This window comes from Dromaius novaehollandiae, chromosome 1 (genome assembly GCF_036370855.1).
Source record: "Dromaius novaehollandiae isolate bDroNov1 chromosome 1, bDroNov1.hap1, whole genome shotgun sequence".
NCBI lineage: Eukaryota > Metazoa > Chordata > Aves > Casuariiformes > Dromaiidae > Dromaius > Dromaius novaehollandiae.
In genome coordinates, this window is record NC_088098.1 from 139890757 (window position 1) to 139906050 (window position 15294).

At 37.0% G+C, this 15294-nt stretch overlaps 1 protein-coding gene across 25 annotated transcripts in view; it reads right to left on the reverse strand.

The window, feature by feature from the left end:
- TBL1X (transducin beta like 1 X-linked) overlaps positions 1–15294 on the reverse strand; it is a 205618-nt gene that overhangs the window by 44294 nt on the left and 146030 nt on the right. For 24 of the 25 annotated variants that reach the window (XM_064500556.1, XM_064500668.1, XM_064500673.1 and 21 more), the window contains one exon: positions 13385–13492. The exons of the other annotated variant lie outside the window; for it this stretch is intronic. In XM_064500556.1, coding sequence (XP_064356626.1) covers positions 13385–13442 — 58 coding nt within the window. In that variant the 5' untranslated portion in view covers positions 13443–13492. The remainder of the gene's footprint in view (positions 1–13384; positions 13493–15294) is intronic. 25 annotated transcript variants of the gene reach the window in all.

Sequence of the window (15294 nt, forward strand, 5' to 3'; positions counted from 1 at the left end):
AATTCTGTTCTTTGTGTGCCCATTTGACCTGCAAGCTATGTAATTTTAATTGTTTGCAATAAACGTGGCTCACAGCAGCAATGCACACCAAACGTAGGCATAAGGAAAGAGAACTGCGCTGCCACGTAGCCCTGAGAATTCCTTGCTGTCACTAGAGATGTGTCTCACCTGCCCTGAAGGTTAAGATTTGCTCCTTATAAGCATGCAAATGGGGTGCTGCTGAGTATCCCCCGTGCAAGTTCATATGGCACTCGGAGATCCAGCGAACTGCCATTCACTAGGTGCTCCTTCCACTCTTTGATTCCTTTAGCACCGTAAAAAGCAGTCTTGTTTAAACTGCACTGTTAAATGGTAACAGCTACAGCATCTTCTGCTGCAAATGTACATGTGAACAGAACTGCATAAAAAGGACTCTGGGAGCAATGACTTCTGGAGTATAACAGTCTTAGCCAGTTACTCTGGAGACCCTGGTTATCAATAGTCAAGCTATCTACTGAGTACTGATTTAGTTTTCTGTCTGTGAACTACCTGGACTTTGTTTTTTTTTCTGGTAAATTTACTTAGCATCCTTTTCAAGCCATTTATTAAAAACAGATTTTGCCTCTAGGTTATTTGCAAACTATTCAGTTTAATTATTCATACTGTGTGAGTCTTCACTGAAACATCTGTTACTGCTAAAGAAGACAGAGAATAAGGAATTATGAACATCAAATTGTCTTTCTCACACATCTCAGGTATTTGTATGATCAGCAGCCTCTATCCAAACACTGAGTGCAAGTAACAACCCATTCTTACAAATCTTTGTATAACTCATGCCAAGTATGGCCCTCTGTCCCAGAAAGAACTAAGATTTCATATGGAGGTCTATGTTGTATCTTTTAATCACTACACTAGTGATGTTAAGAGAGTGAGACAGGGAAAGAGGCAGAGAGAAGGCATAAACCATCTGACAACCTCTTCTTTCTCTCTAATAATTTAACCATCTCTACCTGCAATGCAAAATAATCAATGTTTCTTATTTCATCGATTTCTCTGATATTGCATTGTCTTTATGGAATTTCCCAGTAGTAGTTCTTCCAATCCTCATCTCTGAACAAACTGTTCTCTTAGAAAGTATTTGGCAGGTACAAGATAGGAAAATGATCAAGGCTGTACAAATGATTAAAACTTCCGCCTCAGTAGAACCAAGCTGCAACTGCTACAATGTGACCTGCAGGCAACCTCAGTTTTTCAAGTGCATGACTGCCTGTTTTCTTAAGGTAGTCTAGTATCTGGCACTATCACTGCAACTTCTACTGATGTAAAACTCATGCAAGAATGGAATGCGTATAGGAGCTGACTAGAGATGTACAGGCTGCAGGGAAAAAAAGATGGGCATCAGAGGGCGAAGTAAAGTCATTTTATGACCACAAATGGATAAATGTGCAAAAGTCACGGGAGATGTAGCTCATCATGTAGAAACATGCCACAGAACAACGAGGCAAAAGAAAATCCCATGCAGGAGGAAAAGAGCTCTACCCTCTTCTATTGGCACCTTACCATGTCACCAAACCCAGCACAATGGCTTGCAGAGCGTGCCAAGGAAACCAGATGCAACTAGTGGAAGAATGTCTTCCACAGTTTAACATCCAGGTCTTGGGAGTGCCATCTCAGGAGGAAGCAAGGCAAGGAGGCATGGTGCAATGTGGTGATGTGAAATAAATCAGAGCCTTACCACTGCAGTTTAAAAAAGTTCCATTAAAGAGCAGTGAAACAGGCCCATTAACAAAATCATTTCCTCCAAGCGCTAATGATGTACAAACAGCACAATTAGTACCAAACTAACTCTTTTGAAGGTCTAGATTTACTAGCGTAGAGAAGCAAGAAACATATATCACCAAGTCCATATTTGAAAGTTCACATAAGAACGCAACTTCTGGCTGCAAAACCAGAAGCAAACAGTCTAACTTAGAACAACTGTATTTTCTTGATCCTGCGCCTAACATATGCTAATCTAGTTCCTGAAGTAAATTACATGTTTCGTTGCCCATAGCCCAAGAGAATATAATGATGTTCTTCACTGTAGTTGACTGCAGTTGCCATTTTGAAGTCTAGTATTTCCCCTTCCATATTATGCACTGTGAGCGAGAATTATGAACATAACATGGATCCCCGTCCTTGCTTCTCCTTAAATTTCTGTCTTAATGTAATTACGTAAACATAACTTTATTTTCATAGAACCCTAGTGTACACACACTGAGGTTTCACAAAAAGGACAGTGGTTTCCCTGAAATATGTTTGGTTGAAATTAATAAAAGTTTGGTGCCTAGAGCCAGTGATAATATTCTACAAACAGTTAAAAAAATAGGTGGGCAAAAATCCTAAACCACATCTTGTTTATTATTCACAGCAGACTGAGATTATTCTCCAAGCTGAGCTTTTTCTTTCTCAGTAATATATCCTAGAGTGCCTCTCTGTTTTTGGCAGTGCCTGCTTATTTTTGAAGACTTACCTTTGCAATTATATAAAGGGCTTAACAAGGACACACATTAGCAATTTAATATAAGAACTGCAATTGAAATATATTTTTAGAAAAATCAGCTGAACAATAAGGCCTGTACATTTGTTTTAAGATTACGATTGCTGAATGATTAAAACTATTTCCAGAGCCCTGGGAAATGCGTCCTGTATTACAAGCTCTTTCACAGTCCCTGGGAAATATGAAGAAAGGTTCTCTAACTGCAGCTTATGTTAGTTGCCAAAATTATAGTGGGCTTGTTACCCTAAATTTTGTAGAAGCAATTACTCACTAATATTAAATGTTACACCCTTTTTTCTTGGATATCTGACCTGTTCACCTTCTGCCAAGAATTCAGAGCAAATGTCTGCTACCCAAAATTATTTTATTATGTGCCAAAGAATGTTTTTGGCAGGTTTTCTTCTTTTTCATGCAGGAAAATATGTTGGAAAAGATTAACACAACTTGGAAATGATCTTTTGATGAGCACTATTTGGCATTCACTGTTGAAGTCTTTCTGAGCACTGCAAATTAACAAAAAGAGAAATACGATACAGACAGAAAACAGAACAAGAGCAATGGAAAGAGGAACTTCAAAAAATCTTTTAAAAATAAGGTTTGAAATAATCTCCATTTTCACTCTCTGTAAATTAGTCTGACAACTTGTGAATAAATGTCAGCGCAGAACTAGCACTTGAACTATGGGCAAAATTTAAAATAACTTACAAAGGCCATTGCAAGAGTAAGAAAAGTATTCTTTTCCTTCCAAGTTGATGGGATGTTATCATTTCGTGCTGTCTTTGGAATCAAACATCCAATGAGCAGATGTTCCTCATTTTAAGGATCACATTCAGATAAGAAAGAACACAAATAAGAAAGACCGCATATTCTTCCCTAAGGCACGTTCTTCTATTGGTTGTAATGTAGACCTGCAAGCAGTGGCAAATAGGACACCACTGCTGATACTCAGTGGGCATACAGAAACTCCATCACCAGGATGGTTTCTACCAATGGTCACTTCAAATGAGTGTGAGTAAAGCTGTGCTGGATAGGGAGCTGTGGAGGTGGGATTTATAGCTGACAGAGCTGTGCAGTCAGAAAGTCCCAAGCACTAAATGCAGGCTTATTCATAATAATAATAAAAAAAATGCAATGCTGCAGATACAGCTTCCTTCACCAGGCCTGCAGAATCATAAGGAAAAGCAGTAAATTGACAAATGTGTACCACTTTTGCTAGTTTTACTAGCGAAGTCATTCTGACCTACATATACTTTTCTTTGCCCCAATATTGATACTTCTATGATATCATAATACTGTATTTATGCAGGCTTTAAAAACAGGACATTAAGTGATCAAAAACAAAATCAGAGAACCTATATTATGGAATAAATTTACAAAGGTATGATTGTTTATGCTCATATAACTTAAAATCACCATATTTGCTCAGTGTCTGAGATCCAATACTGTATGGCAACTTTCAGGCCAAAGAAAAATTAAAATAGCCAAGTTTATAAAACTGTGAAGAGACCTAGAAGGAAATACCAAGTAAGCAGGGTTCTGCAAATGGCAAAAGAACAAGATACTCGGTGTATTTTTTTCCTTCACAGGAACTTACAAAATTCTGCACCAAGTATTGCTCTTCTTACATGGAATTTATATTGTAAGAGGGGTAAATGACACAGAGAAAGACGTTTTCAAAAGAATCTCTTGAACTGCAACACAAAAAATTCAAAAGAACTGTTTATACATATGTCTGTAAAGTAGGTATCTGGGCACAAAATTGTAAGTCTATGCATACAAACACATATAAAAATGGCCCTCACGTAATTTACGACATTCTTTTGAAAATATAACCAGAGCAAAGTATGACAAAATGAATAACTTCTGTGGCTGTAAAAATATTTTTTCTTCCTCATTGTGGAATTTGGATTTTGGAAAACTGACCAGCAAATACTGCTAGTATGTATTCACTGTTCTATGAAAAAAGTGCACAATGTGGTTTTGATTCACACATTGTTTCGTAAGATATAGAGGTACTGTCAGCTTAGAAACCTTAGAAAGCTTAGAAATTTGCTTAGCTTTAAAGGAGACTGGTAAAAGTATTTACATTTAACCTAACGGTTTCATCCTTCCCAAGATCCACCTCCAGACTTGGCTTTGACAAGTTAAAAGAAAAATTGTTTAGGAACTTCAGCCCAATAAAGCCAGTGGCCTTCTAAAGCTGACCCAGATTTTTTTTAAATGTATTTAGTATTTGCAAAGAGCATAAAGATGATTACCAGTGCAGTGAGAAACTGTGAGTAATAATACAGTACTTAATTGAGAAATAGATGTCTCTCTTCAGCTGTCATCCATCCCCAAACTAAGACGTATAAATTAAAACTCAGAGTCAGACTCACTGTTTCTGGAATTGGTTAGTAACTTCTTCCCTAGTTTAATAGAGATGCGGAAAGTAGGGGAGGGATTAAACAAAAAAAGAGTAGCAGTTTATTAAAATGAATTATACCCTTTTAATAGCATACTCTTTTTCTTACTGCATACACATTACGCAAAGGGAGTTTTATATATATTATGTTATATTATATGCAACATATATAACTACAGACAGTTTCTCATTAAATAGGTATTTTAATCCTGGGGTGACTTTTAGGAAACATTTAAATCAAAACTGCTTTTGTTAAATTGCTTAAGCATCCTTATCCAAAGGAGCCACTATAACATATATTACACTATTAGTACAGCATTGTGCTGTTTATTTCAAATAATCCATGAAATGTCACAAATGCTGGTTCTACATTCAACTGCCCAATGATAAGAGATTTGGATCATAAGCCTACATCATTTTATTTTAACTGAGTAGGCTGGCCCAAAAGAGGGTAAGACATCATATAAATAAAGCTGTGTGTCCACAGATCAGATCTGGGCTAAATCATGACAATTAAAAATGGATTTTATATTTGCCCAAAGCCTGGCTGTCATACAGCTGAAAAGGTGAAAGAATCCCCGCCTTCAGTCTTAACACCAGTTTCTGAATAATATAGTTAGTATAACAGTTCATACTGTGTTTAGCTATATATATTCATCTACATAGTCACATACAGTACTTTGAAATAACGGAAAAATACTGTTAAATATTGTCCCAGAACACCTGTAGTGGCCTTTCATTAGAGGATTTCAAAGTATTTTAGGAATATAACCTTCTACCATCTGTTGTGAGGTACTGTACATAGTACTACTCTCATTTTCAGATAGGAAAATTGAGGTACAAAAAAGATTAAGGCCCTGGCCTTTAAACACCCAGTTTTCACATGTTTCCATAAATGGCGTATTATTTTATTTAATAAGTAATACCTGTCCAGCACCCAGTTATACCCAGCACAGAAGTACCTGTGCAAATAGAAGCTAAACGAAGACACAAGCATATTTGTATCAGTGCTGCTGAGTTTAACCTACGAACGATAGAGTTACTCCATACCACGGGCGGAGCATATGTGGCCCTGGAGCCACTGATAACACATATGTACACAAATGCAGCCATGGATAGTTATCGGAATAACACCAAAATGCATGTTTTATCTTTGACTGGGAGAATGTCATTTCAAGGATGTATTTTTCCCTCAGCAAATAAAAGGTCTCCTATCCTTACTGTTATGGTATAGTTTTGTACACAGTTTCAAGAGCATTCCAGTGACTATCAGGTTTAAAAGCACCTTTATGTACAGGTCCTTTAAAATACCTTTGAAGCTTCCCTGTGCTGAGCAGAAGCCAGCAACGTGCCCTTACAGCCAGGAAGGCCAACTGCAGTTGGGTTGCGTTGGGCAGAGCATTGCCAGCAGGTCAGGGGAGGTGATCTTTCCCCTCTGCTCAGCCCTGGGGAGGCCACACCTGGAGTGCTGGGTCCAGTGCTGGGCTCCCCAGTACAAGAGAGATACGGAGCTACTGGAGCGAGTCCTGCGACTCGCAGGGTCACAAAAGTGATTAAGAGACTGGAGCGTCTGATGTACGAGGAGAGGCTGAGAGAGCAGGGGCTCTTCAGCCTGGAGAAGAGAAGGCTTGGGGGGGAATCTGATCAATGTGTATAAATGTATGATGTGGGGGGAGCACAGGAGCCAGAGGCAGACTCTTCTCAGCAGTGCTCAGTGACAAGACAAAGGGCAATAGAGACATATTGAAATACAGGAAATTCCATTTAAACATAAGAGAAAACGTTTTTCCTGTGAGGGCTAACTGAGCACTGACACGGGTTGCTCAAGGAGGTTGTGGAGTCTCTATCCCTGGAGATATTCAAAACCTGACTGGACACAGCCCTTAGCAATGTGCTCTAGCTGACATCGCTTTGAGCAGGGACGTTGGACTAGAGACCTCCAGAGGTACCTTCCAGCGTCATTCATTCTCTAATTCTGTGACCTCCTGGGATATCCTCCAGTATGAACAATACTATGATCCTAATGAGCCAAATTGGAGAAAAAAAAAAGGAAAAAAAAGGAAAAAAAAAAAAAGAAAAATCATCATCCACAGACTCCATTACCAGTACACACTATTATTTTTAGTGCTGCACTGGACAGGTGCCTTTATTGACAAGAGCCTCATGTTTCTCATGAATTATTTTTCAAGGTGTATATTTTAATAATTTAAGCAAAACTCATGCACTGTGTATTCCCCTTTCTACCTAGCAGCAGCCTTCCTACTATGCCAAGGAAGCAGTAAGCTTTGAAATAAATTTAGCTGACCTGTATATGCCAATATTTTCTGCTATGCTTAATCTGAATTATTTTGAACATGCACTTCTCACATCTGTGGCTCAAGAACTCTGTGCCATACACAATTATTCAAAATAATCTAAACGTGTACCTCATTTGCAGAAAAATATGGACTTCGGACAAAAATTACATAGGCTTGTATAAGTAAGACTGTTGCATAAGGCAAAAATTAATAGAACAAAATATTAATCTTCAGCCATTTCCTATCGCTGGAGAACTTACCTGTGCAAATTGTGATACTTTGTTTATCTTTTGTAGGAAATCTCTTTGTTAAAAAATTACGAGCATGATTCATGAAGAAGATATTTTCCTTCAAATTTTTTTTGTTCCTTTTCAAGAAATTGTAGAGGGCATTGGGAAAAGTGTAATTTAGTACTATTCAAAATATTAGTATCTGGTTGGACAACAGCACAGTGAGGAAATCCCTGAAGCTTTAGAACATCCATGTCCCTTACAATGTCCACAGGCAGAATGACAGTAAGATCCACTAGACAGGAAAGGTCCTTGCCTGCACATGCCAACTCTACAAAGATTTTTGTGCCATGATTTGCAGAAACGATTCACGCTGTGTAACTGTGCCCTTGAGCCTAGGCTTAAAACAAGAGAGAACATCTTATCTTTTAAGAAAACAACGAAAATCTGTCAAACGTGAACCAAACATAGACCAATGCACTGCTGGTTGTGTTGGACTCCTGGTTAATCTTGTTGTGTTGCACTGCTGTCACCCTGAATCTACAGAGTGAAAACAACTATCTTTTATTAGCTGCCTTAACTTGTATGGTTGGGAAGAAATAAACGACAATTCTGAAGTGTAATGGTAAACAGTCCCCAGTCAGCAGCTAAAAATTTCATTGAAAATCTTTTCTATCAAAAGCATGCAGCTAATGTTTTTATTACACCATTGCCTTGGAGATGGCTTGACTGTACACTGAGGAATAGTTCATCAACTGTATGTCATAAAACAGAAAAATTCAACCTGAACAGTGAAAGCTGAGAGTGAAAATGGAAACTGCTGTGCAACCTTAACTATAACAAGTCATTGCCAGACATCCACTACAATAAATGTCCTGCTAGAGAGCAGCATAAGCAATGGACAGATGGGAAGCTGATTTTTAGATGAGGATTCCATACTGTGAAATACATGGAAGTGCTAGAAGAGGAACACAATTAAATCAATCAATACATCAAAAACTTTAGATCTGAAAAAGCTTTAATAATTGAATTGACAAGTTGGGCTGAATAGGCAAGGTAACTTACTGTAGCATGTGGACTTAATATAGGATTTGTTACTCAAAACAGATGGCAGCACACTCTGGATTAAAAGGTATGTGAAAGATTTGATTTCCCCAGGTTTTGTCTTTTCTTTTTCTCCCCCCTTTTCAATTGTCTTTGGAATTCTTACTGCATACTGGTAACTTGTTCTGATTTTCACTCCAAAAGGGAAATAATTGCCTAATTCTGTTTTGAGCAGACAAACCAGAATGGGGAAACTCTTTATTTTATATTTTTATATATCATATACATTATATAATTTTATAAATTATATATATATTATATACAATATATATAAAATATATAAAATATATAATATATATTTTTTATAATTTTATATGATTTTGCTAAAAGCACAGTTTTTCACTCTGAAGAAAACCAATAGAAGGAATATGTTGGCAGTAAAGACTGCTGCTGGCACGAGTATGGCGATCAGGAGTTTGAAGACGTGCAATCCTGATCCAACGTTATTTGGATGGTAGAACGATATTTTTTTTCACAAAGCTTGTTTCATCTGTGCCAATGCACTGGCTTTGTTGGTATAACCATATCCAGTATAGGAGTATTTTGTGTGCTCATATTTCTGCACTGGTAGAACATTCACAGTACATACATACATAATCCAAGTCTATTTTATTAACTTAAGTCCAACATTTTCATCTAAACATAGTGTCTGAACCAAGACACCTACAAATAAATATAACCTGATTTTTAAAAGTTTGACTCCTAGGATGAACAAAGTTTGGAAGTGCTTGGCACTTTTAAGAATTGGGCTATTTTAAGTTGTGTGCCAAAAGCTCATATTCTAAAGGGACTAAGCTAAGGAGTATTGCAGAACTTGGCTTTTGGATAGGAAGTAACAATCTTAAACTGAAATTAAACACCCACCTTCTTTATACCTCAGAAATGGGGGGCGTTCATGACCCTACAGCAGAAGTGAAAACACCTAGCAAACTGAGTGGTAGAATTCCTGCACTCACAGCGCTTAAATGAAAATTATGCCCGATGCACTGCTTTTTTCTGACAAAAGATCAGCTCTGAGATAGCACCTATGTGAGGAGGCAATTCTTTCCTTATTTTTATATGGCTAATAAGAGCATGAACTTGTCCAAGTCCTGTGCTGGAGTGAAGGGATTTGAGTGCACTGCCTAACACTGAGAGGTTGTCCCCATCCAAAGCTAGAAGCAGGGCTGGACCAGGCGCCTTCTCCAGCCCCATGCTGACCTGGGCCCTTGGCAGCAGAACTCACAAGAGGCAACAGCCCAAGCGAGGGCAAGCAAGGCAGCAGGGCACTCCATGCGGACAGTCTCCCTGGCTATATTTTGTTCTATTAAACCATTCAGCCTGTATTCGGACTGTATCCACAGTCTGAATCTAGATCAGTCTGTGTAACTAATGTATCGCCACCGTTTATCATTTCATTTTCCGTTTCATCTGCAAATGTACTCAGGAATCATTTTGTATTTCCTTCCAGGTAACTGATAAAGTTATTGAGCAGTATCAGGCCAAGAACAGATTCCTGTGAGTTCCCACTGGAAACAAGCTTTGAGGTGAATATTCCCCATCTCCAATCACTTTTCAAGATTCTCCTGTTAACCAGTTTTTAATTCATTTGACCACTCTGGCTACACTCTTTTTACATAGTGTTATTTTGTTTGTTCAACCACAGTGTCAACAAGACTAAGTAAATGTCATCTAGTAGTCTATGGGTATTACTGTTATCCTTGTCAACTTAACTTGTAATCTCAGAAAAAGCAGTATCAAGTTTGCTCAGCAAGCCTACTATCCACAAAAGCTTGCTGGCTGGTATTAGCTATGTTGTCATCTCTTAATTTTTTGTTGGAGGTATCTAGTTTCAACCTTCCAATGGTTTCGCTTGACCCCCAGTTACCTGGATCATCTTATTTAACCTTTACAAATTCTGGCACAATATTGCTTTTTCCAGTTCATTGGAACCCCCCTTGGTATGCCAAGATTTGTTAAAAAGCAACAATAATGGTTTAGACATTTCAACCCTATTAATACTCTCCAGTGCAACTTTGCTGGTCTGAGAGAGAATTAAGGAGGAAAATATAATTATTGAATTTCATTTCTAGCTTCAATTTTAGAAGACTTGAACTTCCATTAGAATGACCTGCAAGCATTTTCATAATGAAATGCAAAGCACCCATTAGTATCTTTGCTATGGCAATGTTTGAAATAATCTCAAGTGCTTCTGTGCCTTACAGCTGCAAAATACTTGAAATGTCAAAGGGATAGGTTGCTTTTTACACACTTGCTTTACCATACATATTTCCTTTTGTTGTTTCTCTCTTCCTCTCACCTTTTGTCTGTACTTTATGGGCAAAGCCTGGACTTTTTACAGGAGATTAAAGAAAGATAACTGAAAAGGAAAACTGAACATGTGGAGGGTTTTCTAAGTAAAATTTATGGCCATGCTCGATATAATTTTTAGAAGCTTTGGGTTCAGCTAATGTTAATATATGATCAATCTAACAACCCCTGTTTTCATCAAACCCCTTAACCTGTAGGGTTATGAACTTAAATTTAATTTAAAATAAAAACTAGCCTTCTAAATTTGGCATACATTATTTTTGAAGCTATCGATTAAACATCCTTCATTTGCTGTCTTGTCTAATGGTATTTATATTAGTAGGTGGAAATGCAAGATGCTGTATAACAATTTCTGTCTTGTTATCCTACCTTATCTGAAAATACAGATATAACAATCTCTACAGAAAAACAGTGAGAGTATGGAAGAAGATCAAACTAAGTGTAAGATGCTTTTTAAAGAGATTGGTGAATTCATCATTGCTTATAGTTCTCATTTGTTGAACGGAATTACTTGCCAACTGTCAGGTACATCTACTAAACCAGTACCTAGTATCTAGGTTTTAATATGCTCAGTTCGAAGCATTTTTGAGTATTTCTTCAAATATTTAACCCCAGTTTCTCCTCTCTTCACTTATCAGTTTATGTAGGGCTAAAATATGGCAAAAACAGTGGAAATAGAATGTATTTGTGAATGTCTTTAGGTCTGAGTGGATTAAGTAAGAAAAACATCTGGCACTTCATGTAAGAAAATAAGAGCAGTACAACTTGCAAGTAAAATGAAAATTTGTGTGTAAAGTTCTCCCTAAAATGGCAAAAAATATTCTTTGCCTGTGGGGGAGGGTGTTACGTAAAAGAACTTTTTCCTGACATTTGGCTGATACCACCGTTCCTGACTGACTTTGTAAAGTCCCCTTCTGAATCACTACACAACAGTAATTTACCCTATTGATGTATTAAAAGGAATACAAAAGACAACCTGCTTTGTTTTCTTTTTTCTCATCAGGAAAAGTTACTGTATTAACATACTGTTATGTAGAATCTCTTACAAGACAAATGTTACAATGTAAAACAATTTCAGGATTCTTTAGCCTCTGATTATGTCCATCTGTGCATTGCTTTAATGTTCAAAAGGCTTTTCCAGCACGGTACCCAATAGTTTATTTTTCAAAATAAACAACTTCTCCATGAAATTTTATTTTTCTTAGTTCTTATCTTTCCTTCATCATATTGCATGCAAGAGCCAGACCATTTTTGATAAGCTTTGTTATTACAGAGAAGAATACAACCTGAGAAAACAGGTATTAACACAGGCCAGCACTGCACTCTCAAAGAAATGTTTTAAAAGACCAAATCCTGAAAAACTATAATAAATCCTCTTTGAAGTTCAGTGGAAATTCCTTGCATAGGGATTTGGACTCCTCGGATTGAAACAGCCTTGGAAGGAGAAGAAACAAATCAAAACAATATATCTAAGCAGCCCATATGTATGGCTCATTAGTCCAACAGAAGCAGGCTGACCCAGTATCATCTACCTGCTGGATTTTTGGTCCTCTATTCAAGCTATCTGCCAAATCTAGAGGGCTAATTCTGAAGCTGATTTAAATAAGAGGTGTATTTTTCACAAAAATCTATGCCTTTTTCTTCCAGAATGTGAAACACAAAGATTTTTAGCCATTTCTACTTTCACCAACCCAGGGCAGAGAGCCAATGCTAAGTAAACTGGGTTTCGGACTATAAATCTTTTGGCAATGTTTCTGACCCTGTCTCACCTCTGCATTAACAGAGCATTTTCCATTAGTGAACAGAACTTCTACTACTTGAAGTCAGAAAGTGGAATCAAGACTTGGAAAACAAAGTATACTCTAAATTTTACTTTTCGATTTTAGTATTTTTTTGAAGAAAAGATGAAACTTTACTTCTAAAAGGAAAGGCCCTCTAAAAGACATTCTTATTTTTGGGATGAAAACAGCACTGGAAGTGATAGTAAGGCAGAGATGTATTGACACCAAAAAGATGTCACTTGCACAGTTTACATACATAATTACCTTGATTAAATTCTAAAACATCAGATGTTTGCACCCAATATTCCATTTAGAGGCTCAACTTCATACAGCCAATGTAAAATGTATTTGGAGAAAATCTTTCTTTACTTAACAGGTACCTGACAGAAATATTTCAAGTAGCTAAGAAAAAGAGATACAGAATCAATGTGCTTGCCTCAGTGCTGCCAAAAAAACCTTTGGCTGAGATGATATAATTCCACAAAAATTTTTGTTAACATAATGTTATTTTCTTGTTTTGCCTAACTGCAATGTTTACTTTGTACCTGTGTTGTGTTTGCACTTTTATTATGTTCAAAACTATGATTTCAAAGAAACATGGGTTTGTGCAAGAAATATTTAGTCTGTGTATATCAGTCTCAATCACTCAATGCAACATTCCTAAAGCAACACCATGCAAAAAGCCAACTGCCCCCATTTCATCTATGACCTGGAGTTGTGATGAAAGACAGGCAATTTACCCGATTCCTGGAGATAGCGATACACCAAGAAATTCACTTCGTCACTGGTTATGCTCATCTTAGCCCAACCTCAATATGATGAGGTTTACGAGAAGTATGATCCACGCTCTGTTCAAAGGGAAAGAAAAGAACAGTTTTTGTTTATCTTGCTTCATTATTAATTTTTTTTATCAAAATAGAGGTGGGAGTTGTTAAGGTATTTAAAGGTCTCATTTATTCTTATTTATCAGAGCTGTTACGTCCCCATGTGAGGCACCCAATAAATATTGTGAATCAAGTGCTCAAGCTATGCTATACCTTTTATTATTATTAAAGAGTAATACTTCATATATAGAGAGTCAGATTGAGAGAGAACATTTTAAATCTTGAAAGCCCTTTCAAATGTTAATTCTTTTGCTTATGTGGCTTCATTACAGGTTCTTTGGACACTACTCTTTACTGCCTGAATATTTTCTAATCAGAACTGCTGGCAATTACAGTCACATATAGTATACCAAATCACACTTTTTTTCTATCCCCAAATTTGTAATCCAGTCTTCTGTCCAGTAGTTCATCCATTTGAAAGACAGATTTTTCCCTTATATGTTATTCAGAGAACTTAAATAAAGTTCCCATAAAATAGAAACAAATCTAAATTTAAGATGAAATTATAAATTTTATTATGGGGTGTGTGTGTGTGTGTGTGTGTGTGTGTGTGTGTGTGTGTGTGTGAAATAATGCAATATACCTTGTGCCAACAAGGAATACAAATATTCTGGCATTATAAAAAGTTATAATGTTATAATGTCTTTGATGATTAATGATGAGCGAGAATTAAACTTCAGTTATTCACTTGTGTAAACATAACCTTTAGGATGACAGTTTTACATTACTATTTTGGGCATATACTGTGATAATACACAACATAATGTATTTTAGATGAAAAATTTCCTTGAAACATTTTCTATTAAATCTTGATGACAATTCATTTCCTTTTTGGGAATCTGATTGAAGTAGTTTGGTTTTAAAAGACGTAAGTACTTTTCAGACATAAACTTTACATCTTCGTCAGCCACAACATATCTATAACTCATCATGTAAAGATTTGGGCATAGAAGCATACACTACAATCTTGTTGTGTATTATAAATGAAACATTATAGGAGTGTACTGTTTGTTTCAATTTTCCGTATGTCTCCTCTTGGCAAGCAGAGAGGTCTTTGTTCATCGAAAACCTCTTCAGGAAATCCTGTTGCCTAAAGTAGCACCTGCTACTGCAGGCAATACTGATCGACTACAAGTTTCCCCTGCTGATGATTTAAACCAGCAGGTCACTCATGACTGTAACAGATGTCTCTGCATATTTATGTAAATGGAGGTCTTTTGAACCCTGTTATGCCTTTTATTCTCCTTTATTATATTTCATCAATGGCTTAGATGCTGTTTTTCCATAGCAACCCATACCTTCCTAATTTGGGAGTCATCTTTCTCAAGTATTCTAGTCTGTATTATTACAGCTTGTACTTCATGGAAGACAAGAAGATACAAAATATTGAAAATCTTGCAGTCTCGGTTGGGAAAATCTCATCTGCTTTGGAAAAATCATCACCCTTCTGTTAAGGTGCTGGATGAAGACAACCTCAGCTGCACTCAATATCTAGTTCTGTCACAAATACCATGCAAGTCCCTGGAAAGTCATTTAGTCTCTTTCTTCTTCTATTTCCCATCTGTAAAACAGGCCGAAATTTCTCTACTACAGAATCAGGAGATGGAAAGCACTGTCACTTGTAAGGGGTTCAGTTACTAAGGTGGTAATTGCCTTGGACATGGGATAGGTCTACCTTTTAAACTACAGTCACTTTGCCACTGGGAAGACGACTGCACTAAGTCAAAGAAACGAGGCTAATGGAGTACATCTATAGGCATGAAGAG